Here is a 23,300-nt window from a genome sequence, read left to right as displayed (position 1 = left end):
CAAATATTTATGAAACAAAAAGCATATATACATATAATATACATTTTATTTGTTACTCAAATTAAAAGCAATGTTATTTACATTCAACGTATTTGTACATTCGTATCGCACACAAAAGTCTTAAGTTGACAGAGTTATATTTGATCTCTGGCAATAAAAGCAAAGCGCAACAGCTTAGACCGCAAAATGTTGGCAACTTATTCAGGCCGAACGAATGATTGCCCCCAGGCAAAAAAAAAAAAAAAAAAAAAGACCCCCAAACAAAAACAAAACCAAAAGGCAATACGAAAGGCAAAAAACAAAAGAAAAAGCAACAAGCAAAAAAAAAAAAATAAATGCAACCAAAAATCCAACTGGGCTCGCAGTAATTTTATTAAACATTCCAACATTAATTTTCATTGAGATTAATAGCTGAGTAAATGCCAAAGATTATTATGGCAGTTAGCTGGCTAAATCGTGGTGTCGTCGCCAGCGGGACTCGTGCAAATAATCCCGGCCATGTTCAGTCGTTCATTTTATTTCTTGTTAGCAATTGGTGTCGCCCGCTGAGTTTTCAGCGCGTCAATGCAATTTGCAATACGCTTTGCCAATTCTCCTTTGGCCAGTTAATTGTGTTGGCCTATTAACGTAAATCAGTCAGGCGCAAATAACCACAATTATATCCTCATATACATGTCTACATATATATATATATATATGTATATAAATTAATATACAGTAGTTAATTGGCTGCCATGCACATAGCCAAATGCGTAATTGCATATTTGACCCATGGCCTAACGACAGTAGCAGCCAAAGCGCCTATAAACAGTGACCCAAGCGGCTGCCAGCTACGCATGTTAAACGGGTAGCCATTTGGCCAAGACCTCTCTCTCAGTACGTCAGTTGAGCGGTTCCCCATGGCACCAAGCCGAATCCCGACTACCTTCGCTCTATTTGCTAGTTTATTTGTTTGCCTGCTAGCTATTTATCATGCGACAAATGCGCGTTTATCATCGCTGCGCTGGGCGTGGCGTTGCTCCCATAGCGCATTAACTGCCAGCAACTTAATGCTCTTTGGCCGCAAAGCAGCACAGTTATTTTTACGTACATCAATTTCATTTATGAAAATCATTTGCACACACAAACACACATGCACACATGCACTGTGAAGACTGTACTGGCCTGGCAACAATATTGGGCGGCAACAGTGCGTATGAATATGAGCGCATAGTGAGCTATTTGAGCAACTATTTACGCATGCATGCAGAGAATGGGTGTGTGTATGTGTGTGCGTGTGTGTGTGTGTGTTATGTGCTGTGTGTGTGACGTACATGATTGATGTATGACAGCGCCCCACATTTGCCTTGCGACGTTTACTTTTATGCTAGCAGTTTCGGCTCTTACGACGCGTTAAACGAGGCACGACAACAGCATTGTGAAAGGAAAAACCTCAACAAGCGCTGTGGAAAATGTTGTTGATGTTTCTTTTACGATTTCAATCAAGTCAAGTGGATTTGCATCATTCAGGTTCAAATCGTTCCAATAACATTTCCATTGGCTCTATAGAGGACCCCTTGTCCACCAGCACCGATGTCCGTATCCCTATCAAAGGACACGCATCTATGTGGGTCAAAAATAAATTACACACACAAAAAAAAGAAGGAAAAAAACAAGTTGTTTGCCATCTACCTAACCCCAGAGACTTCAAAAAGGTCCCGCCCAAGCGTTGATAAGTTCCATGGCCGGCTCTTGGCCACGTTAGTTGCCAGTGGAAAACGCGCCCGTAGCGCGCCAGCTTGTTACCATTAATTAGAATTACAATAAGGCGAACGTGACAGTCGCTTAATTATAATGACATTAATTTCACCTAATTAAACTCAACGCGTACCTGCGCCAACGACACAAGGACAACTTCACTACAGCAAGAACTTGTTAGTCTGCACAGTGGTGGGCAGTGCTCGACTAGGAGATACCCTAGAAGTTGTAAACTTGATTCAGTGAGTAGTCAAACTTCATTCTGATATTTACACACTGACTGTATATAAGCATATATGATTATCTACATCATATCTAGTACGATATATGTGAAAAACGAAATTAATCGATATTACTTTTAATTAATTTAAATCTGCTTTAGCAACGAGAAACCTAGTATTCCTTATCTATGTATGCCATAGATACTGATATCTACTATGTGTGATTCATAAAGATTTATAGAAATCGATATTTATTAATATGACTTATTTAGTCTGAGTTCATACAGACAGATACATGTACTTTATATACTAGATATGATATAGATATAAGCTTTACAGGCAATATTATCCAAACAAAAATATATCCTATTTATTTAGTTAACCAACTAGAGAGCCAATAGAGGAACTGACAGAAATGTAAAACTTTTAAGCTACGTATACAATAATTGAACTTACATACATATAAGCTCTATATAAGATGTATATAGATTTATAATTTTTCAGACATACTAACTAGCTAGAGCAATTGATATCTATCGATATAATATATTTCAATCAAACAGACCGACATTCAACATATCACAGCCCTATCACAGGCAATATACCCCTTTTACAGTATACCCTACAAAAAGTTACTATCGATTATAATCGCAGTTGATGTGTTCATAGTCTTCGATTAATATAAATAAAAACATATTACGACTTACCCAATTTGAGATCATAATCTGAAAGAAAAGTAAAGAAAAAACATCGTTAATTATTATTCATTATCCACAAAACGACACGAGCTAAAGTTAGGAACTAAGTTGAGCTACAGCTGGAAAAGTTGTATGTATTTAAATACATAGAGAACACAAAGAGAGAGAGAGAGAGAGACAGAGGAAGAGAGAACGAGAGAGAGAAACACTTGAAAGCAACCACAGAGATCTGTGCATGCATAAAAATCTCTTTTGGCTTTATGGCGCACTCATTGTGTGCTGAGAAGATGGCCATAATTAAATTCACTTTTGTCCAAAAAGCCTTTGGCCGCACTCAAACGCTGGCTGGTTAACATTCGTCTGCAGTCGAGTTAATTGAGTCGCAGAAGAGTCTTGACTTAATTGCAGTCAATTAGCACATTTCTCTCTTGCTCATTTTATTCATATGCCAAACGACGAGTCATTTATTAAAGCGATGCGTCGGCAACGTTGGGGATAATGTGAATAACGTTTAATATCAACATCTGGATGACTCTGGGTATTAAATTTAAGGCCAGCCAGCTGAGCGCAACTAGAAATAGAATTTAAATTCAGTCAACGTTCAGCACAACTTTGTATTAAATTACGACTGCGTGGCAGTTGCACAGTTCAGCTGAATGTTTATGCTACAGCGCTTACATAGCGGATGATGCGCAGCTTTGTTTCTATTCTTGGCTAAAATGCTACACTGATGATATACAGTTACAGCAGGATGTTGCCATGAACTCCAATCAAAAAGGAGCTGGGTCCTGGCCCTGCAGCGCATAAATGTATATAAATATGTATATACAATGTATATGCATGATGATTGTCCGAAAGTCCCGCCCATTGTGTTTGCATTTAGCAATACAAAAATTGTTTTAAGAATGTAATAACTGTTTGCTATAAGTAAGTCTACAGTTCACCTGAGTAGCTGCATACAGCTGACTACACTTGCAGCTGCTGATGGATGCCTTGTGGCCGTCGCCTCTGGACCCAATAGCTCCGCCGGACAGCGCACAGTGCACGGGAATAGCAAACGGAGACCGCATTGTATACGGCTTCGGCTTTCATTTCTTTGAAAAGCCATTTGATATTTGCTAGTTAAGCTCAAGCTCAAGCTGTTCACCCAAGAAAATTTTCACTTTTCATTTGAAATTGTTGTTGTTGTTGTTGTTATTGTCGTTGCTTTCTGTCAGGTAAGCTGACACGCTGCCACAAAGCTTTTCATTTTCTGACAAAATGTTCAGTTTAAGGCAATACAAGTCTCCATTGATATTTAAAACCTGACACAGTCTCAATTTAGGTAGTTAAATCCTTTTCTTTTTATTTTGGGTTTGTTTTTTGTGCAATTGAAATTTGGTTTGCACCGAAATCATTTGACTATATGTCAAACGCTTCGGCATTTGAAACTTAAATGTTAGCAAAAATGTTTTCACATTCAATTAAATCCATTTCTGAATTCTGCCCAAAGCGATTGGACAGCGTTTCAGGTATTTGCAGGCAATGTCAACATCACTCGTTTATTTGTGCAACATTCCAGCTGGCAGTCAATAAAAGTCAACACTGTCCATACCCAGACACACACACACACACACACACACACGCACGCACATATATACGTGTACATACATATGTAGATGGCTTCAGATATTTGGTATGCCACTCGCTTTGAATACGACAAACACGTAACTCATGCCACAAACTGAACGATCTGAACTGAAGCTGAAGCTGAACAGTTGTAACACAGAAGCTGTTGGCAGCCCATGAGGCAACATTCGCTTCACACATTGCAGATGCTGTACGTGATGCTGCAGATGGCGTAGCACGAAGATAGCATAATACTCTTTCAGATAAACATCTTCTGTAGAAAAGCTGACCTTGTTGACTAACAGAAGTCATACAGCTAGAAGCTTAAGCTGAAGTCTTATAGAAGTTATCAGATGATGTATTATCCTGAGGTGTATTAAAAAGCTAAATTAATGATCAAGAATACCAAATTGAAAATCATATTTAAAATAAAATTTAATAAACATGAAAAGAGATCCTTATCTTTCTTGTCAAAATGAAACTCAAAATAAAACAGTAAAAACTTGTAGCAAAAAAAGTTCATGCACAACACAAGAACTAGCTGAAGCACTCAATGCCAGCTGCATGATATGATTCACATCTTCAATTTATAATCTATCCAAGTACTATCTCACGCTCTCTGCACAAAATTTTATAATCGAATCGGCTGCTGCTCAAAGACTTTATGCTCTATATACTTTATAAATTGGCTAACGTCTTCTTCACATTTCGTGACAAAATTATGATGCCCTCGACAAGGGTATTAAAAATAAATAAAGAAGGGAATGTCCATTACGATACACACACACACACACACACACACACACACACACACACACCCACATACACTCTCATATTCGTATATCCATGTAAGTAGGGATCTATAAAATGGCTGAACGAGCGCGAGCGCACAGACAGCAGCAAAATAAAATTCCAAAATGTTGCACTTAAGAGGTAAATTAAGCCGAAACGAAATGCCAAAACGGAAGCAAAGGCGACAAGGCGAGCGGCGGCAGCGCAGTCATTATATTTCTTCGATGGCAAATAAAAAGAAAAAGCTTGAAAAAAAGAAAACCGTGAATAAAGCACAGACTGAAAGCAGCCAGTGTAGCAGGAGTTGCCTGCAATCCCGTGGCAAGCGCCAGACCACAGGCTTGACTCCGTCTTTCCGTTTCGGCTGCACACACCGGATATTTTACAAGTTCCGGCCGCCTACCCTTGGCTTTTATGGCGCCGTTTGCATTCGGGCGAACTGCTCGTTAAATTTGAACACTGATGTGTTAATAGCTCCACATACACATACGTACATGTACATGTACACGTACATATTCAGACAGCACAGTGCACACACTCGTTAAGCCAAGAGCTGTGGCTGCAACAACAGCAACAACAACAACAACAATAGCAACAGCAGAGAGAGAACAACTCGCGAAAGAAAAACAGCTAGCTAGAACGAGCTGGCTGTCCAAATTTGTTTGAGCCATTGCCAAACATCAAAGCAATTTGTGCCTGGCTGACTGAACGAGCCAAACAAATTGCCAAAATGTCACAGGCATAAAACATTTCACAAAAGGAGCAAACGGATTCGTGTTCCACGTTAGCCAACCTCTGCAAAGGTTCCCCCAAACATTGTTGACGATTCGCCAACTGCAGCAAGCCATCAATTTTAGATGTATGTGCATACATATATTGCATATATTATATAGGTATATGAGCATGATAACTATATGCGATAGATGTACATCTATGTACATATAAAGCTAACGAGTTGTTGGCAAACTGAAGTTTTGCATATTTTATGCACTTGCATATGCCACTCACATGGACACTCGTTCGCTGGTGCTGAGGACCCACTCGAAATCAAACTGAGATTCTCATCGCACACTCGAACAAAGTTTTCGGGCGAGTGCTGAAAACAAAGCAAAGCAAAAATATATTTGCATTTCAATTTTGCATATTTGACAGAAATTGATGTCGTTTAGCCCAACAATTCAAATCTACAAAAAATGATACAAGAATATTTGTAAACAATCAATGGCGGCTGACAGCTGACTGCTGCTGCGTCACGCATACGACGCGTGAGCCGTCGAGCGTCTATTTGAACAATTCATATATTATATATAGCCTACTGATACAACTATTGACACATTTAGTTTTCGCTCATATGTGATGAGCAGACAGCCAGAGAGGGAGAGAGAGACAGAGAGAGAGAGAGCCAATTGAGCAGCTCGTGTTTTTAGCGCTAATGCCAGCCAAACGGTTGCCAACATATTTACAATTGGCATATAAAGCGAGTTTACCAATTAACACTTCCCGGAATCGAGAATCGCAAGCGCTTCGTGCCAATCTGTTTAAATCGAATCAAGCCAGCCCCAAGCCGAATAATGTGTCTAATTGATGCCGTTAGTAGGCAGGCACTTACATCCAGTTTGCCCACATAATTTTTGCATAAATTTAAATATCATCGTCACACTTCGCGCCCAGGCGTTACACACGCAGACAAAGCGTGAGACGGAGAGAGAGAAAGTAGGAGAGCGAGAGGCAGAGACCAAAGTAGTATGTTAAGTGTTATCAAGTAGTTAATGCCGCGTCTTTTGATGTGTGACCAAGTACTTGCTTTCATTGAGTACTGTCTTCAATGGAGCTTTAAGCACAGCTATTATGTGCGCGAGTTTAAAATTTTTAGCTTTGATCCTTAAGAGTGACGGTGCTTAGAATACCCTTCGTGAATTATGCTGCCTCTTAGCTCGGCTGTTAAATTTACATTAGTTGTCTATAACTAACGAAAGATCTTTTATGGATATTCAAAGATTTTAATTGCAAGTTTCATAGTTCTGATATGAATAAAAATTTCTAACAAAAACCTCAAATTGTAAGTTTAACAAATTAAATTCGTGTTTAATATCTTTACTCCTTTCTAATCCTAATATAGTTTGAAATCCAAGGAAATCTCTTATGATATTCAATATTCCGAAAACTCCATAAAGCTATTTAATATTAATGATAAATTTGTCATTGTTTAGTTGCCTTAGTGAAACACATTGCAATGCTGATTACAGGATATCTCTTTGTTTATTATACCATGTGCCTTTGTCACATCCTGTTGCACACACACACGCACACACACGCAAACACAGGCACACGCTCTACGCACAGAAGACAATCAGAAGCAAAGTGTCGCACTCTGCATATCAATCACATGTCAGGACGCTGTCTGTCAGCCGTCACATCATTGCGGGCGTGTGAGAATTTTGTGGCAACTCAAGCCGCGCGTCCTCTGAGAGAGAGAAGAGTAAGGGAGAAAAGTATTTCATGCATTTTGAGGACTATCTCAAACGTTCGCATTTTGCATATTTATTATACGTTCGTCACAACTGACAAAGTTTGTGCCATCATTCCTCCAACTACACTCCACATTGCTGTACGCAATGTCCGGCCGTCAGTTTGTCTGTTAGTCAATCATTCATATTGAAATTCTATACGCGCTCCGATAACGAAAATTCAATTAAAATGCCCTACGTGCTGCAAATCAGTTGAATATCTTTTTTGAATTGATTGCGGCATAAATTGTCATTCCCTTGCGCCTTGGAGCTCTAACATCGATTTTTCTCCCCTTCTGTCTGTCTCTACATGCGAATTTTGAAATGAAAACGTTGTAACATTCAGTTAACAACCGAAACAAAAAAACAAAAAACAAAAAAAAAAAAAAAAAAAATATATATATATATATATATACAGTACCGAGCAAAAATGAGTGAATGTTACAGAACTTTGACTTTCATCACGCATAAAAATTAAACCATACCAGCAAATCAACAAATTTTTTTGTGTGTTTGTTCATTAGTGTATTCTTAACAAATACAAAAAAGTTGCAAGGCTAAATTAGCAAAATTCAAAAAATTAGAAATAAAAAAACCGAAAAAATCCACATAAACTCAATTTTGCACGTTTAAAAAAAAAACTACTAAAAACTAAAAAAACTAAACATTTTTAATATTTAGTCCAAAACCCTTATTAGCAATAATTTGGTTGACTATTTTTGGCATGCTCTCAGCCAAACTTTGAATCATTTCTTTCGGAAATTGGCTCCACTCCGCTTCTACGCGCTCCCATAAGCTGTCAATGTTCGTTGGGGCTGCATCATACTGTCCCAGCCGTCTTTTCACTATTGAACACAGATTTTCAATATGATTGAAGTCGGGATAGGATTTATATATAGACTCTATATGTATGGAGCGAAAATTAGCTTAAAATTCTGCTTTCCTATCCATTCCTAAATAATCTTTACAGTATGTTTTGGATCGCCATCTTGTTGAAAACCCTTTCTCTGTGGGGACACGCACATTTATCAGTGAATTTGGGTAGATGGGTTTGAAGAATATTCATATAATCCTTCCTCTATGTAGAGGATCAACGTTCTACCAAGAGAAGCATCTCCAAACCATAATGCTGCCGCAGCCATGTTTGACGATTTCCTTTACATGATGTCGTTGAATGCGTTCCCCAGGTCTGCACCAGCAATATTGCTTTCCATTGATTGGAAACGGTTAAATTTTAATTCATCTGACCAAACAACTCGTTTCCAATCATAAATGCTCCAGTTTTGTGATCCCTTGCAACGCGCCTTCATATTCTTTTCGGACAATGCAGGTTTGTTTTTTAACGAATGATACATATCCGAAGCCACGAATTTCTCTTCTAGCAGTCCATTTGCTAACATTTTTATTAATTGCTAGAGAAACACCCTTTGGTGCTAGCAGCTTGTTTTTCTTAATTTTCGACATCATTAGGCGAGCATCAGAGCCCGAGAACAGTTTTTTGCAACCTTTGACTTGAGTTTTCGGAGTCAAATTTCGGCTGATTCAAAGCTTTTCGGCAATAATAAGCGAAGGAAATCCCTTTCCGGTCAGGCACACACCACTATTTTCAATGTCGACTGAAATTTTCCACATTTTAAAATTATATTTCACCAATTATTTTGAATTTGTTGCGAAAAGAAAATGTGCTTTAAATCGCTTTACAAATAAGAATATTAAAAGGACTAAGATAACGGTAAATCTACATGCTCAATCTACGACTATGAAGAATACCCAAGGAGCTAAGTTATGGGGAAATTTGGATGATTTCGGCTGAGAAGAGAAGTAGAAGAGCCAAAGTATTGGCAATTATGAAACGTGCAAAATTGAGTTTATGTGGATTTTTTTGGTTTTTTATTTTTCATTAATTGAGTTTAGCTGATTTAGCGTTGCAACTTTTTCTATTTGTTAAGAACAAACTAATAAACAACTGAAAAAAACAATATCTTAATTTGCTTGTATGGTTTAATTTTTATGCGTGATGAAAGTCAAAATTGTGAAACATTCACTCATTTTTGCTCGGTACTGTATATATATATATATATATATATATATATATATATATATATATATATATATATATATATATATATATATATTCAACATTATTGCGGCAGCTGCTTCAGTCGCGCCAGCCAGCTAAATAAAACTTTTAAAATCTGTTTTAAGCTGAGTTCAAATTGCTTTTTTGACTTTTTTCACGAAAATGAAACGCATATATTATTTTTGGACATGAATTAAAATTCCTTACATATTTATGACCACGCTCTGATTGCGTAAAAAAAAAAGGAAAAAATTGGGTAAAAAAAAAGAAAATAACTTATATTGCAAGCACCATTGGGCATTGTCCTTGTCCTTTACTTTTGCCCACAAAAGTTACGAGTTTTTATATGCCGCCCGCCAGCCATTGGACCCATTGGCAAGTTTTCATGCGGCTGCCTGGCTGTGGTTGCGGCTCTACCGAATATATTCGCCTACGGACCATGTCCAACAGCCGTGCATACATATGGACATCTATATATACATATGTACATATATGTATATGTGATGCGTATCGATGACGTTATCAACTACAATTGAAATTGCTTTTATAGGCGCAAGCGAGAAATTTTCAATATAAGACGGAAAATAAAGACCCGAAAAAGGGTCCAATTTTCTCGTCTGTCGGCATGTATGTGTGTGTGCGTGAGTGTGTGTGGATTAGCCTTTTACTTTCTGCTCGTTTGCATTCTTTAATGTTGAAGCCAGACAGCTTAATCTATGGCACATAAATCGTTTATTTGAATGGTCAAATCTTGGCTTACAATAGCATCAAAAGCAAAGCTTCAAGATTTTTGGAAAACAATTTTCAGATATATATATATTGTGGGGGGTTTATATAAACTGGATTTAGATTAAGATATGTTAAATAAATTTAAGACTTTTTCTTTTTATTGAATTATTTTGTACAGTAAAGGAAAGCATGATAATTTCTTACACAAATACAACAACTAAGTCAATTTACAGTTATCCCTTCGTCCGCCCTCTCTTAAAGAAAGTCCCGATCATGGAACTAGAAATATACGTATGTTCCTTATAAGTTTGTTAAAATTGATTAAAGTTAGTATCGAGCTTTGATAATATAATCAAACCTTTAAAAAGTCTTTAGAAATTCATAGTAAGTATTAAGAATTTTTATAGTTGGTATAGCTCCCATTCGCCAACGAGCCTCAGAGTAACTCAAACAATATCTATTAAAACAAACTATAGACTTTAGATATGAAATCTGGCAAACTTTTAAGACCTGCGCTCTTATCTCACCTAGCAATTAACTTATCTAGGAAAATTAATTTTCATTTACTTGCAACTGTAGTACCAAAACTCGATTCTAAAGACTCTATTCCCTATGCGCACTCCCTATAGCATCTTACAGCTAAATAATGGATAGCATTTCCAAATTGAATTTTCGCAAACAACGAGTTACATATTTAGATTAATCTTGCAGGCAGAACAAAAGCAGCTAAATTGAAAAATGTAAACTAAGAACATTTGGGAATAGGAGGAACACACCTAAGAATTTATACACTCACACTTACACACACAGGCAGGTATATGCTTGCTCCCCTGAGGCAACAGCTGGAATATGCTAGGACTTGGATGTCGTTGGCGACCGACGCACAGTGTGGTTAAATATTTGCGGCTATCCATCGTTCTGTTGGCTCACTTAGTGGCCTATGGCGAGTAAATTTACATATCAAGCATCTATTAGCGGCTAATAGATTAATGTTTTGTTTGGTTAGCGTGGGCCAAGCACACAGACAGAGAGACAGAGACAGACAGACAAACAGGAAATGCTCGATGGATAAAGGAAGCTCTGAGGATATGCATATACATATGCTGGGGCCAGTTGTGCAACACAAGACGCCCGATGCGACGCAAAATCAAACAATAATACATTACGCATACGCCGCGTGTGTAAGACGAAAATTGAATGTCGATGGCAACATGAAAGCGCAGGTTGAGCAAATAAAATGGCGCCCGTGTTGGCTTGCCGCTTGCCGTGCGAAAGCTTGTTTTGGGGCGGGCTGCAAGAAAGATTGATTGAATCCAGAAGTGGCGATAACAAGCGCAAAGTGAAATGGTAAATGGAAAAGCAAACAGTTGAAGCAGCAGCGCAACACAACGAAACGAATCCAATAACGAAACGAAACGTAAGCTGAACAAAAATGAACACAAAAAAAAAAAAAAAAAAATAGAACAAAAAGCAAGAAGAGAAACGACAGCGTGTGGCACGTTAACAAGAAACAAGTATATACAACTATTTCACTTGCCACACGCACATGCGTGCTATTCAAATGTTTGGCTGACGCCATTTGAGCATTTCATGAAATTTATACACACGTTTATTGCTGCCCACATTGCGTGTGCCTGTCCCAGGACGTGGACTCTATCTCTCTCTCTCACTCAGTGTGTGTGTGTGTGCGTGTTGCCTGCCACCAACTCGATAAAGAAATTTCTTATTTTAGTCTGTTTTATTTTACCACAACATTCTTGACTTAGCTCAACAATTCTGCTTCTGCTCAACTTTCCGATATCTGCGGCAAGTTCTTCAAGTTTCCAACAGCTGAAATTTGTTGCATACTCCAAGGCACCCAGCGCCCCTGGCGTGTGCGTGTACGCGCGCGCGTGTGTAGCTCTGCATAGTTTACCATCTCTGCGGCGCACAGGTAATTAATTTCATTTTTATCGCATGTCCTATTTGTGCCTAGATCTCCAGCTGTACGAGTTGTGTTCGTTATTCCTTCCCTATTTTTTCTGCCCCCCCCCTTTATTTTTTTTTGGTTTGGTCCCTTTTCCCTTTTGGTGGCGCGAATCATTTTTGTTGCCCGGCGGGGCCATAAAAACTGTAATTAAACACGAATACTAGTGTCACATGGCGTATACGTGATGTTGGCCATTTTCTCGTTTAATTGTCGCCTCGCGTTGCTCACACGCCGCGTATGCCACAATTTATAGTTTGACGATATCACGAGTGGCCAAGCCAGCCCAAGCCTCGTCTCAAAGCATTGCTCAGTCAGTTTTTTGGAATAGTTAACAACGATTTATCAATTGGCTTTATTTATGGCCGGCATAAAAGAGTTGCCCACCGAACGACTTTGTGGCAGCCTTAAAAGGGTTGAAACTGTTTCTCAATGACTATGAAATTAATTGGCAATCGTTAAATATTTAATGTGAATGCAAAGCCTCAAAATAATAGCAGTCCCGCAGGAGAGGTTAGAGCTCAGTTAACTTGGCTAACAGCATAACTCAATAGTCGGCCAGTTGAACGCAAGTGCATTATCTAGTTAGACCCTTTGGTGGCTATTAATTAGTTCTGACACTTGTTAGGGCATTTTCATGTCATTTTCATGGCATTTTCATGGCATTGTTGCAGCTTCGCATTTGCAGCAGAGGCAAAGTTCGTCAACTGTACGCAAGGTGCAACGGGGGAGACGGTTAGAAGTCAAGAGTTCTGCCAACCTGACAGTAGCTGGGGCATAATTATACGAACATGGCACACAACTTGGTGCTGGCAAAAATGTTTATGGCTCTTTTTGCGTGTAGTTTGTGTGCCGCTGTTGCCGTCATGAACAACGTGAATGTGCCCCTGTCACTCTCTCCCCCTCTCCCTCTCTCTCTCACTCTTTACCTCTCTTGCTCTGTCTGACAGTCTATCTGCCTGCCTGTCGTTCGGTCCGCCTGTCTGTTTGTCTGTCTGGTTGTCTGTCATGCAGCAACCTCAAGCACTGGCACTTCACTGCCAGAGCACAAACTCGGCACAAAACAAAAGCGCAGCGACAAGAACGGCCCTTAAAACAAACAAAATACTCATGTAAATATGTGAAGAGACAACGACAACTGCGGCGGTTAAAGCTAACGAACTAATGTTACATGGATTTTTATATGGGCGGCGATGCCTGCCACAGATACAAAACTCACACACACACACACACACACAGAGAGAGAGGCACACATTAAGATAGAAGCAGCGGAAGCAGGCAGCACAGCTGAGTTGAGTCCGGGCACTTAAGCAGCCGGCAGAGCAACAGCCGCGGTTAAGGACGACTGCAATGGATGGGGTGTCCTTAGCCTGATGCTGGGGTGCCACATCTTGGATTGCAAAACCGCAAAACACACACGAGCGACACAAAAACACACTCGCACACACACACACACTGACACTCACAGACTGACATTTTACATATGTCCTTTTCGCAGAATCGTGCCTGTCTGTGTGTGTGTGTGCGTGTAATAGCCCAGCTGGACCCATATGGAACTACAGTCAACTTACTTGAGCAGCATCTCGGCACATAGTGAACATAAATTAAATATGATGGCATTTAGATTTTCTGCATTTGGCAATAGCTGATAGCTGCAGGGGTGTGAGTACCTCATGTGATTGTCACGGCTTTTAGGCACTAGCTCCCAACTATTCCCAGTGCAAGTAGATTTAGGTTAGGCTAGGCACGCCCACATATATGTTATTTAGTTACATTTGGTCCATCAAATATTCATACATTCATGAGCACTTATTTGGAATGCGTATACTTCTGACACGCACTGTTGCTCCACACACACAGAGAGAGAGAGAGAGAAAGAGAGAGTGAGAGAGTGAGTGAGCGCTTACTAAAAGCCGGAAATTTGCATGCTGCGACTTTTGTGTAGCCCGCCTCTTTGCGGGCGTAAAAATTTGCTTACATTTCACAAAATTTCAACTAACTCGCATTTTGCTGAATTCTCTACTCCACTTCGTTTTATGGTAAAAACTTTCTGCCAGTTTGTTTGCCAGGAACTACAGTCCTTTCCAGCATACATAAAAACATGCTAATGCTATGCCTGAAAAGTTGGCATCTGAAAATGTTTAAGTTGGTTTTAATATGAAGCCTAAATATTAATGCTATACAATTTTGATTTCTGTTCTAGACGACTAATTACAATTCTGAGAGAATTTTATATTATACATTAATATGTTTTATATATTAAATGACTTCTTAAAGAGACCTGTTCAGCTCTCATCTTCCATCTCTAATATAGTTGATCAGCTTGTTAAACAAGCATAAAGCACTTAATAATTTTGAATTGGAAAACTTTTAACACAATTTCAATTTAGGTTTTGGATTTCCATTAATATTGTGGCTCATTAGATCAACAAGCCGACTTCTTCTTCTACATCTTCTTCTTATTGTCTTGTTTAACCTTGGGCTTTTTTCAAGCCGCTGCAAAACTTCGCACAGTCGCCCCCAAGCAATCGAGTTTGATAAATAGCTTGAAGCAATGCCTAGAGCTGAGTGCTTGGCATGCATAGAGACTAGTCGGAGATTGAATTGAAAGGAATCAAATCTAGTTAGTTGTAGGTCAAACTGAAAACTTGTCTTGGCCAAATTTCATTTAACTGCATAAGAGCTAATAATTGTTGCAAATTTAATTTCACTTGGCTACCGAAAAAAGAGAGAAAAGAAATGAAGAACAAGCAAATGAAAACAAAATTAAATAATGGAAAATTGTTGTACATTTTATATGCATAAAAGGCGAGTTGAAATTGCTGTGAACAAATCAAATTATGTTAATTAAAAGCGCACAACAAAACTGAGCTGCGATGTCCACGTTGCTGTTGTTGCTATTGTTGTTGCTGGCCAACGGGTTGGTTCTTTATGGCCGCACGATTTAACGAACCGAGCGGAAGCAACGCGGCAGGGAGAGGGATGGGGTAAGGCTGGGGGAGGGTGAACAGGCGGGCAAGCAAAGCGGTAGATGAATGTTGTTTATTCTGCGAGGCTCGAGCCAGGCAGAAAAGAAGCAATCCTTTCGCTTAAGCCAGCCAGACAGACAGTCAGCCAGGCAGCCAGGCAGCAACATTAACTGGCCAACTGAACGACAGCGAGAAAGAGAGAGAGAGAGCTCAACTCAGTCACAAATTGTCACAAATTAACTCAATGAGTGGGGCTTGAGCCGAGGCAATGCTGCTGCTGAAATAATTTAATTATAAAGTCGAATTGCTGAGCTCCGACGAAAATCAGAGCGTGGCCTTGCGCTTGACTTCAGACTACACGGTCTTATCTAATCCGGACCTTAATCAAACAACAGCTCAAGCATTTCCAAAGCAATATTCCTTACTCAGCCTCACTCATATGGCGCGTATACGTAATGTAATTGCCAGCCATATACAGACACACACATTGTGTATACATTTGGTGCATTTGGTATGGTAAATGGGTAAATGTAATTGCGTGGCATGTCCACGTGCCAGAGACGCCCTCCGATGATTATATAATCGATATGGAAACACAACAAAAGACAACAGACAGCTCCGCGCGCATGTAAAAACGGAACGAAAACGGAGCTGCCAAAGCCTTTCAATTGTGCACACTTTTGTTTTCGCACTGTCACCAAGACAAGGGTCAACATTGTGGCCAAAATGACAAACACAAAAACCGAAGCGACCAAAATAAATGTTGCCCACTAAAAATAGCGCAAAAGAATAATCACAAGAAACAAAAAGAAAAGAAACAATAGAGAAAACCAAACCAACGAGCAAAACAACTAAAATTAAAAGCGAAACGCGGTCAGGCTACGTGTGAGCGTGTGCAAATACAACAAAGGGCAAATGCGTAAAAGATATCCTGCTGCAAAAACCAACAGTAAAACAAAAAAATAGTAACAGAAAACAAATATATGTGCGACACAGCGAACTCAAACAACCGCAGAGAATAATTCGAAGTGAGGTGCAACAACATAAAATAATAAAATTATGCCAAACTATTTGAATGCTGCACAACTTTTTTAGTTGATTGTAGAATACCAATTAACTGCCCCAGACCTCAACTGTTATTTGAATTGATTTATTTTCTATAATTTAGTTTTCTATTGAAAATATATAATTGTCTATAATTTAATAGTCACATTTTTTTCAGCTGTAATCAAAATTGATTTATTTTCTATAATTTAAAAACAAACTTATATCGAATTCTTAACAGAATATCATTAACCCAAGCTCTACCTATTCTACCTCTGAAATATATATAATAGCCACACCTTTAATAGAAATTGCAAACTTTTTCCATTTAATTTAAATTAAAAAAACAAAAATAAAAAAAAAATAAAAAAACATTTTCCTAATTTCTTACATTCAATAGGTTAGGGTATAATAAAAAGAAAAAAAAAAAGAAAAATATATATATATATATATGCTCCCTAACAACCCATAAAATAATCCTTGAGCTCAAATTGGAATGCATATTTCTTTGCAAAGCAGTCTGGAAATAAAACGTGACATTATATCTGAAGAGTTTTCAATCTCACTGAAAAGCACTTTGCCATTATTAACTCAGCTTGCTGAAGAAACTCATAGCTGGTCTCGGTCTAGGTATATTCAAGTCGGGTATTTGAGAGTTCGGTGGAGCTCAATTGTTGGGCAAGTGAAAGGCAGCAGCTAAGTAAAAAGCCAGCCGGGACCCGTACATAAAAGCGCAAGCCAACAAAATGTGGCAGCAGCTCTTTAGAAAAGTATCGAACAAGAGCGGCGAGAAAAACACGGCTAAAATGGGGTAAGATGGATAAGCGCCAAGCAAAACGGGCAAAGATGAAGTTTTTCGCGTTGGAATAACACGAAACTTAAAAGTGCACAAAAAGAGGAGAAGAGAAACCAAATAAGATAAAAAAGTAATAAAAAAACATAAAAATAGAGACTGAAATGTGGCAACGAAAAGTCAGACGGCGGCTGCTGTGCATCGTCCAGGTTGTTTCCTGGCCAAGGATATGACGACAGCCTTTCGACTTTCGCAATATCTTTCAACTGCTCTGCTATTCGGCCAAAGTTTCTCAGAGTCTCGGGTCAATATTAATAGTATAGCTCTGCTTCTCAGTTGCGATTTCGTCTATTTTTTATGAGTAATGCTCAACGGCGGCGATTGCTTGTTAAAGCTGGCGCACGGCGCGTATACGTAATCTGACAAGCTGCAGAGCTGAATTAAATATCAATTCATTTTATTAGTCTGTACTATCAGATATGGAAAACAGGATTTCAACAAACTAATCTTTGATAAACTCTTGCATTATTTAAATATATATCTAGAATTTTGTTGTTTTTATTAATAAATTGTGATATTAACTTGCAGGCAGGCTATGTATTATAGGCATGTAATGACAGGCATTTGAAGCTTTTAGCATTTAACTTAATTAATTGTATTATTTTATCGCCAGCTCTGCGATAAAAGGAATTAAATGGACGTAAATTTATTTGAGGCAATAATTTGGCAACACGACAGCAAATTAGCGACAATTTGATCAGCATGCAGCGCCAAGCCGCGTTGCCCGCCTAACTGAATCAATAAACCCGAATGAGAAGGAAAGAAAGCGCTTCAAGGTCAATCAAAATGGGCTTTGCAGTAAAAGCGAGGCGTTTTAATAAATGAATTGCTGATTAAATGAAGTTGGCTAAGGCAGACGAACGAGAAAAGCGACAACGCAGAAGGCACAAAACAAAAACAAAATGTGGGCCAAAAATCCAGGGCACAGAGGAATGCCCAAGAAAATGTGGAACAAAATAAAATTGCGAAAATGTGCTCATGTGTCTGGCAAGCAGCTGAAGGGAGGCCGAAGGGTGCACAGGGTGTTCGCGGTGTGTGTGTGTGCCATAAAATCAGAAGCGAGGCGCAAGGCAAAGCAAGGCAAGGTTAAACTAGGCGAAAGCCTGTCACAGATGTGAATGCGACTAGCGAAATGTGCGCAGAGACACCATTTTATGGCCAATGATGGCAGAGGCAGAGGCAGAGGCAGAGGCAGCGACAGAGGCAGTGGCAGCGACAGAGGCAGTGGCAGCGACAGAGGCAAAGATAGAGGCAGCGGCAGCGGCAGCGGATACGCAACTCGGGCCAAATGGCGCTGCTGAGAATGCAGGAACAATAACAAAAACAAATATCCGCCTGCGGACCGCACAAAGCCAATGAACGTCAGGCCAGTTCAGCGTTTAGGTCGTGGACTAGACACACTGACGTATATATCTATGTGTGTGTGTGTAAGTGTGTAAGTGTGCTTAGGGACAGCGGGCAAAAAGGACAGAAACACGCGCCGGGTCCTGCGAAAAGCACGCACAACAGACACTAAAAAGGAAACGTTAATAAAAGTGTATTAAAAAAATGAAAGAATCGATGAGTCCTATTTAGACCCCACAAACACACACACACACACACAGAGAGAGACTGAGTAGGCACTCTTTAAGAACTGTAATACCTTGCCCGAAACCCTTTCAAGTGCTAAAACACTTGGCAAATTGTTAAGGCCCAGGCCCTAACCAAATATAGTGAACCAAAGTCATATGGGCATGGCTTGAAAATTGAGTTATTGTTCGAATAAAGCTTGTAATCTGTACGATTTTAATGTTTGTGGAGTCCATCAGAGCCAAAGGGATTAAGAAAACAAAAGTGAAACCAATTTGTTATAACCCAGAAAAAAAAAAAAAAGTGAATGAAAGAATAAACAACAAAAAAAAAAGTAATTTGGGAATTAAATAAAGTCTTTGGCAAATAACAAATTACAAATAGCACATAAATGGGTCAACAAGTTCTGCGACAGCCTAAAATCCTTAAAAATAAAGTCAAAGTGGAAAAACAAAGTGGAAAACACGTATATACTGTTTTTAAGAGATCTGTTATTCAGCCAGACAGTGACATGGGGCAACGTTCTGCTCATAAACAAAAAAAAAAAAAAAAAAAGCCAGAAGTAAAACAGCAACAAAAACCTAATGGATTTGACTAACGGACTGACTTGACTCACCGTCAGCCTGGGGGACGGTCGTTCGACCGTTTGGCGAGTCTCCAAAAGGGCAACAAGGCAAGCAAGCCAGAAAGAGAGAGAAAAGCGCGCCAAGTGACGACGAAAAAAAAATTAAGCTGTGTGAAAACAAATTTTGAAGTAATTTACGTTACGCGTCAGAGAAAGAAGCCGCTGCGTTTTATTTATATTCATGAAATTTAAGGCGAAAAATGTGGCTCAAAAGTAAAAAGCTTTTAGGAGGCAGCCAGCCCCAAAGAGTCTCTCGTATCCCGCCCCTCATCTTCCGCCCCTTGCCAAACCACACACAACATTTGCATTCAAGGGTAAAATATTAGAATTTTCCCATTAGAGGAGGGGTTCTGCTTCCTTTTTTTCGAGTCGAGTGTTTGTGTTTAATTTATTTGTATTTCTCTTCGTGTTTTTCTTGTTGTTGGGTTTGGTTGCTTTGTTTACGCAAAAGCCACAAACACAGCTAAAGCTACGGCTACAGCTGAGCTTAGCTGTTGGTATAAACAAACACAGACACACACACACGCACGCATAATGACAAAAGCTACTCACCTATAAACACACATACACATGCACGCATACACATGTGCGTCGACAGCGGCGTTGGCGACAATTTTGAAATGCAGTTACATTTCGCCGCGAATGCAAGCATTTGTTTTTGTTTTTGTTGTCGTTGTTTTCCTTTTGTTTGCTAGTGCTTTTGTGCTGCTCGTCTCCGTTCTTGTTGCTGCTGTTGTTGTTCACAGGCTGATAACACAAACGACGCGGGTGAATGTGAATTAGAAAAATGCGACAAATCGCTTTGCACTGCACTTGACAAGCATTTGTTTATGGTTTCTTCCGTTTGCTTTTTTTTTTTAATTTTTTATGAAAACACTGAATTGTTGATTAGATTCATACACTAATTCTTGGGCAGTCGCCTTTGTTTGCTGTTTGTATTTGCTGTACATATTATGCAAAACTGTTTGCACCGTTTGTTTTACAACCGGCGGCAATTCCGCATACGTAGTGTTTGCGGCAGCCTAATGCTCGAGCAGCTGGCGAGAGCGGTGGGTGGATGAGCGCTGTCACAGAATTGCTCAACTTCCGGCTTTTCGACTTTTTCACAGCACGACGTCAAGTTGAGCACTGAGCACGATGTGTGCGACCGAAAAATTCTGTGCGGGCCTAGCTAAATTACAGCGTACCCAAATGGCTGCGCTCTCTCTGGCTCTCCCTCTCTCTGTCTAGCTGCCTCACGTTGGCGCGTTGACGCTTGGGCACACATACTCTCTCTTTCGCTCACTCTCTTGTTTTGCTTTTGCTAGCTTTTGTTCTCTCGTTCGCTCTCTCTCCCAGTGTAATCGTGCTCTGCAGCTTATAAGCTCTGAGCGCTACTATTGCCGTCTTGCCGTTGCTCCAGTTCGCTTTGGCGCCAGACATCAACTGATAGGGCGAACCAGCAGCAGCAGCAGCGCTCGCAGCGCAGACAAAGCGTCTGCTTTGGCGTTAGCGTCGACGCCAGCGTCAGCGTTAGCATGTGCTACGTTTTGTTTACGGTTATTTGGCACAAGCCGCTGCTTTAATGCGCTCTCTCGCGCTCTTTCAAGGTGCCTGTGGGTGTTGACAATAAAAGCTACAGTGGCGCCAAGTTGTCAGTAGCTTGGTGAAATTTCAATAGATGACAAATGAACTTTAGTAAATATTTAGACATTATTTAATGCTTTTATATTTTAACTATTAAGGTAACATTAAAATGTATTAAACACTATACGAAATAGTGAATTTTATGCAGAGTACTGCTTGTTAGCCATAGTTCACTTTCTGAAGTTTCGATTCGCATAGATGCTTATCAGACCACTGTGTCTTCAAATTAAGAGCATTCTCTATGACAGTGTCTGATGCGCAGACGCCATTTTTGTGGGCAGGCGTTGGGCTATTGTTGAACTTCAAGGCTTTGGCTGAGTTTGTGCTCTTCCTTTAAGAGAAGTACTGAAATTAAAAGCTGTGATCTTGAGCAAAGATAATCCTGTTTGTATTACAGACAAAATTGTCATATAGAATAAATCCAAATTAAAATATAATAATAATAAGAAAATTAATATTAATTATATAAATATATGAAATTCAATTATAAATGTGATTTTATGCTGTGGCATATATGTTTAGATAAATATAATATTACTTATAATTCATAATGCCTACGCGCCTATACATAGAAATTATTTAAATTGAGCTTCGATTTTACTAATTATTATTTTAGACACATCATTTCAAGCTCAAGCTCCTTTAATCAATTCTTTTTCAAATACGAATTACAGCACATTAGGCCAAATCCCCAGCCAGGCTAGATGAGCTCACTGTCGCTGGTCACGTCGACGTCCGACGCTGTGGCTGGCGTTGCTTCTTTACCCTCATTGGCGTCGTCAGTGTCCTCGGCTTCCGGTTCGCGTTCCGGTTCCACTTCCACCTCCATTTCCACTTCCGCCTCGCGCACGCCATCCTCACATACCGTCAGTGGCTTGCGCTCCAGTAACGGCCGCGGAGTGCGTCCCAAAAATGTATTGCAGACGGTCACAATCGACTCGCACTCATCGGGCGCTTTGGTAACCACAAACACGCAGCTCTGGATGACGTCGTGCGGCGTATTGTCCATCAGCTGGAACACTATATGCTGCTCCTCGATGTTGCCGTGCGTGACAACTTTGCCATGCAATCTGCGCTCAACAAAATAGTCAAAACTTTCACCGCGAACTTCATCATTTTTTGTTGTTCACTAACTGCTCGAAACTTACCCCAATGGCTCGCCGCTAATTTTCATTTGCAGCTCTGCGTATTTCGAAAGTACATAACTGTATAGCTCCTTTGCGTCGCTATAGTCCATCTGCAGAGGAATATAATTAGGAGGGAGAGCTCTACTGAAAATAAACACTGAATACTTACGTCCTCGATGCAGTGGTTGGGCGGTATACAAATCGATAGCTGTAAACAGAATTAATTGTATATTATAAATATATAATATATATTTGTATTTTATACTTACCGTTTGCTGTGCAAGCAACACAATTGTTAAGTAGCGATAAATTTCCATGGCTGTACCGCTCAGAGATCGGCTCCAACTCCAACTGAATTGCATGAAACGCTGCGACTGGCTTTGTCTCTGCTTAACTTTATAATACATACCAGTGACGTCATAATAATTAATATAATACAAAGATACAAAAGTTCATTCATTGGAAACTCTCACGCTAAATTGTAAGCCTGACTGTCGAGCCATAGAACTTTTGTATATAAATTCCAATGCTCATTTTTAGAGAGTCAACAATAATGTAAGCAATACAAAATTTAAAATAAAATATTTTTGAATTTTTGTATATACACGAGTGAAAATCTAGAAAGATTGAACAAGAGTTTCGATTGATGTATTGACCTATTTGCATTAAAATCACCTGCATATTTAAAAACTGTTCATAAACAATTTACTAACGATGCATAGCTATTAAAATGTCTTTCATTACTTTAGCATAAAAACGTATGTGTATATATAGCTCAAAAGATATTCAACTTTCTTTCATTAAATCAAACTTTCTGATTGATTTGTAGTAGAAGGTCCCGGAAAGTGTGAGAGCGAGAGAAAATAAAAATCTGAAAATAGTGAAATAGATATAAAATTCGATAGAAGCAATGTGTCTCACTCACACTACCTCTTTGACTCTTTCTTCATTCATCGATCTCTCATTGTCTCTGTCTCTTTCGCTCTACCCCTCTCGCTCTCTCTCACTCTCTCTCTCTCTCTATCTCTCTCTCTCTCTCTCTCTCTCTGCCTCTCTGTCTTTGTCTGAAAAACAAAGTCCAATTATCGATTATTATAAATGAGTTGGTGGAAAAAATGATAAATTCGTCACATATAGAAATCACTGTGG

The 23,300-nt window shown here is 39.3% G+C and overlaps 2 protein-coding genes across 2 annotated transcripts in view; both read right to left on the bottom strand.

The window, feature by feature from the left end:
• The window catches only part of LOC6575197 (cGMP-specific 3',5'-cyclic phosphodiesterase), a 71,990-nt gene extending 51,184 nt beyond the window's left edge, over positions 1-20,806 (bottom strand). Inside the window, exons 1-2 of the mRNA XM_032728524.2 lie at positions 19,951-20,806; positions 2,666-2,683 (exon numbers count right to left, since the gene is read on the bottom strand). The gene's annotated coding sequence lies outside the window, so the exon portion shown is untranslated. The remainder of the gene's footprint in view (positions 1-2,665; positions 2,684-19,950) is intronic.
• Positions 20,807-21,522: 716 nt separating this feature from the next.
• On the bottom strand, positions 21,523-22,532 carry LOC6575195. The gene is made up of 4 exons (XM_002001175.4): positions 22,421-22,532; positions 22,321-22,359; positions 22,173-22,261; positions 21,523-22,094 (listed from the first exon to the last, which is right to left on the bottom strand). The coding sequence occupies exons 1-4, from the start codon at positions 22,511-22,513 to the stop codon at positions 21,725-21,727; spliced, it is 591 nt and encodes a 196-aa protein (XP_002001211.2). The 5' UTR covers positions 22,514-22,532; the 3' UTR covers positions 21,523-21,724.
• Between the last annotated feature and the right edge of the window lie 768 nt (positions 22,533-23,300).

Source organism: Drosophila mojavensis, unplaced genomic scaffold, assembly GCF_018153725.1.
Source record: "Drosophila mojavensis isolate 15081-1352.22 unplaced genomic scaffold, ASM1815372v1 contig_231, whole genome shotgun sequence".
NCBI lineage: Eukaryota > Metazoa > Arthropoda > Insecta > Diptera > Drosophilidae > Drosophila > Drosophila mojavensis.
Note: the sequence above shows the minus strand (reverse complement) of the source record. Positions and strands in the feature narration are given on the sequence as shown.

What these genes read in the sequence shown, in the direction of transcription:
- LOC6575195 (XM_002001175.4), bottom strand. Translation starts at nt 22,513, where the DNA reads ATGCAATTCAGTTGGAGTTGGAGCCGATCTCTGAGCGGTACAGCCATG. An exon ending in CCAACCACTGCATCGAGGAC is followed by an intron (nt 22,262 to 22,320) that starts GTAAGTATTCAG and finishes ATTCCTCTGCAG; the next exon opens with ATGGACTATAGCGACGCAAA. An exon ending in ATTAGCGGCGAGCCATTGGG is followed by an intron (nt 22,095 to 22,172) that starts GTAAGTTTCGAG and finishes TGTTGAGCGCAG; the next exon opens with ATTGCATGGCAAAGTTGTCA.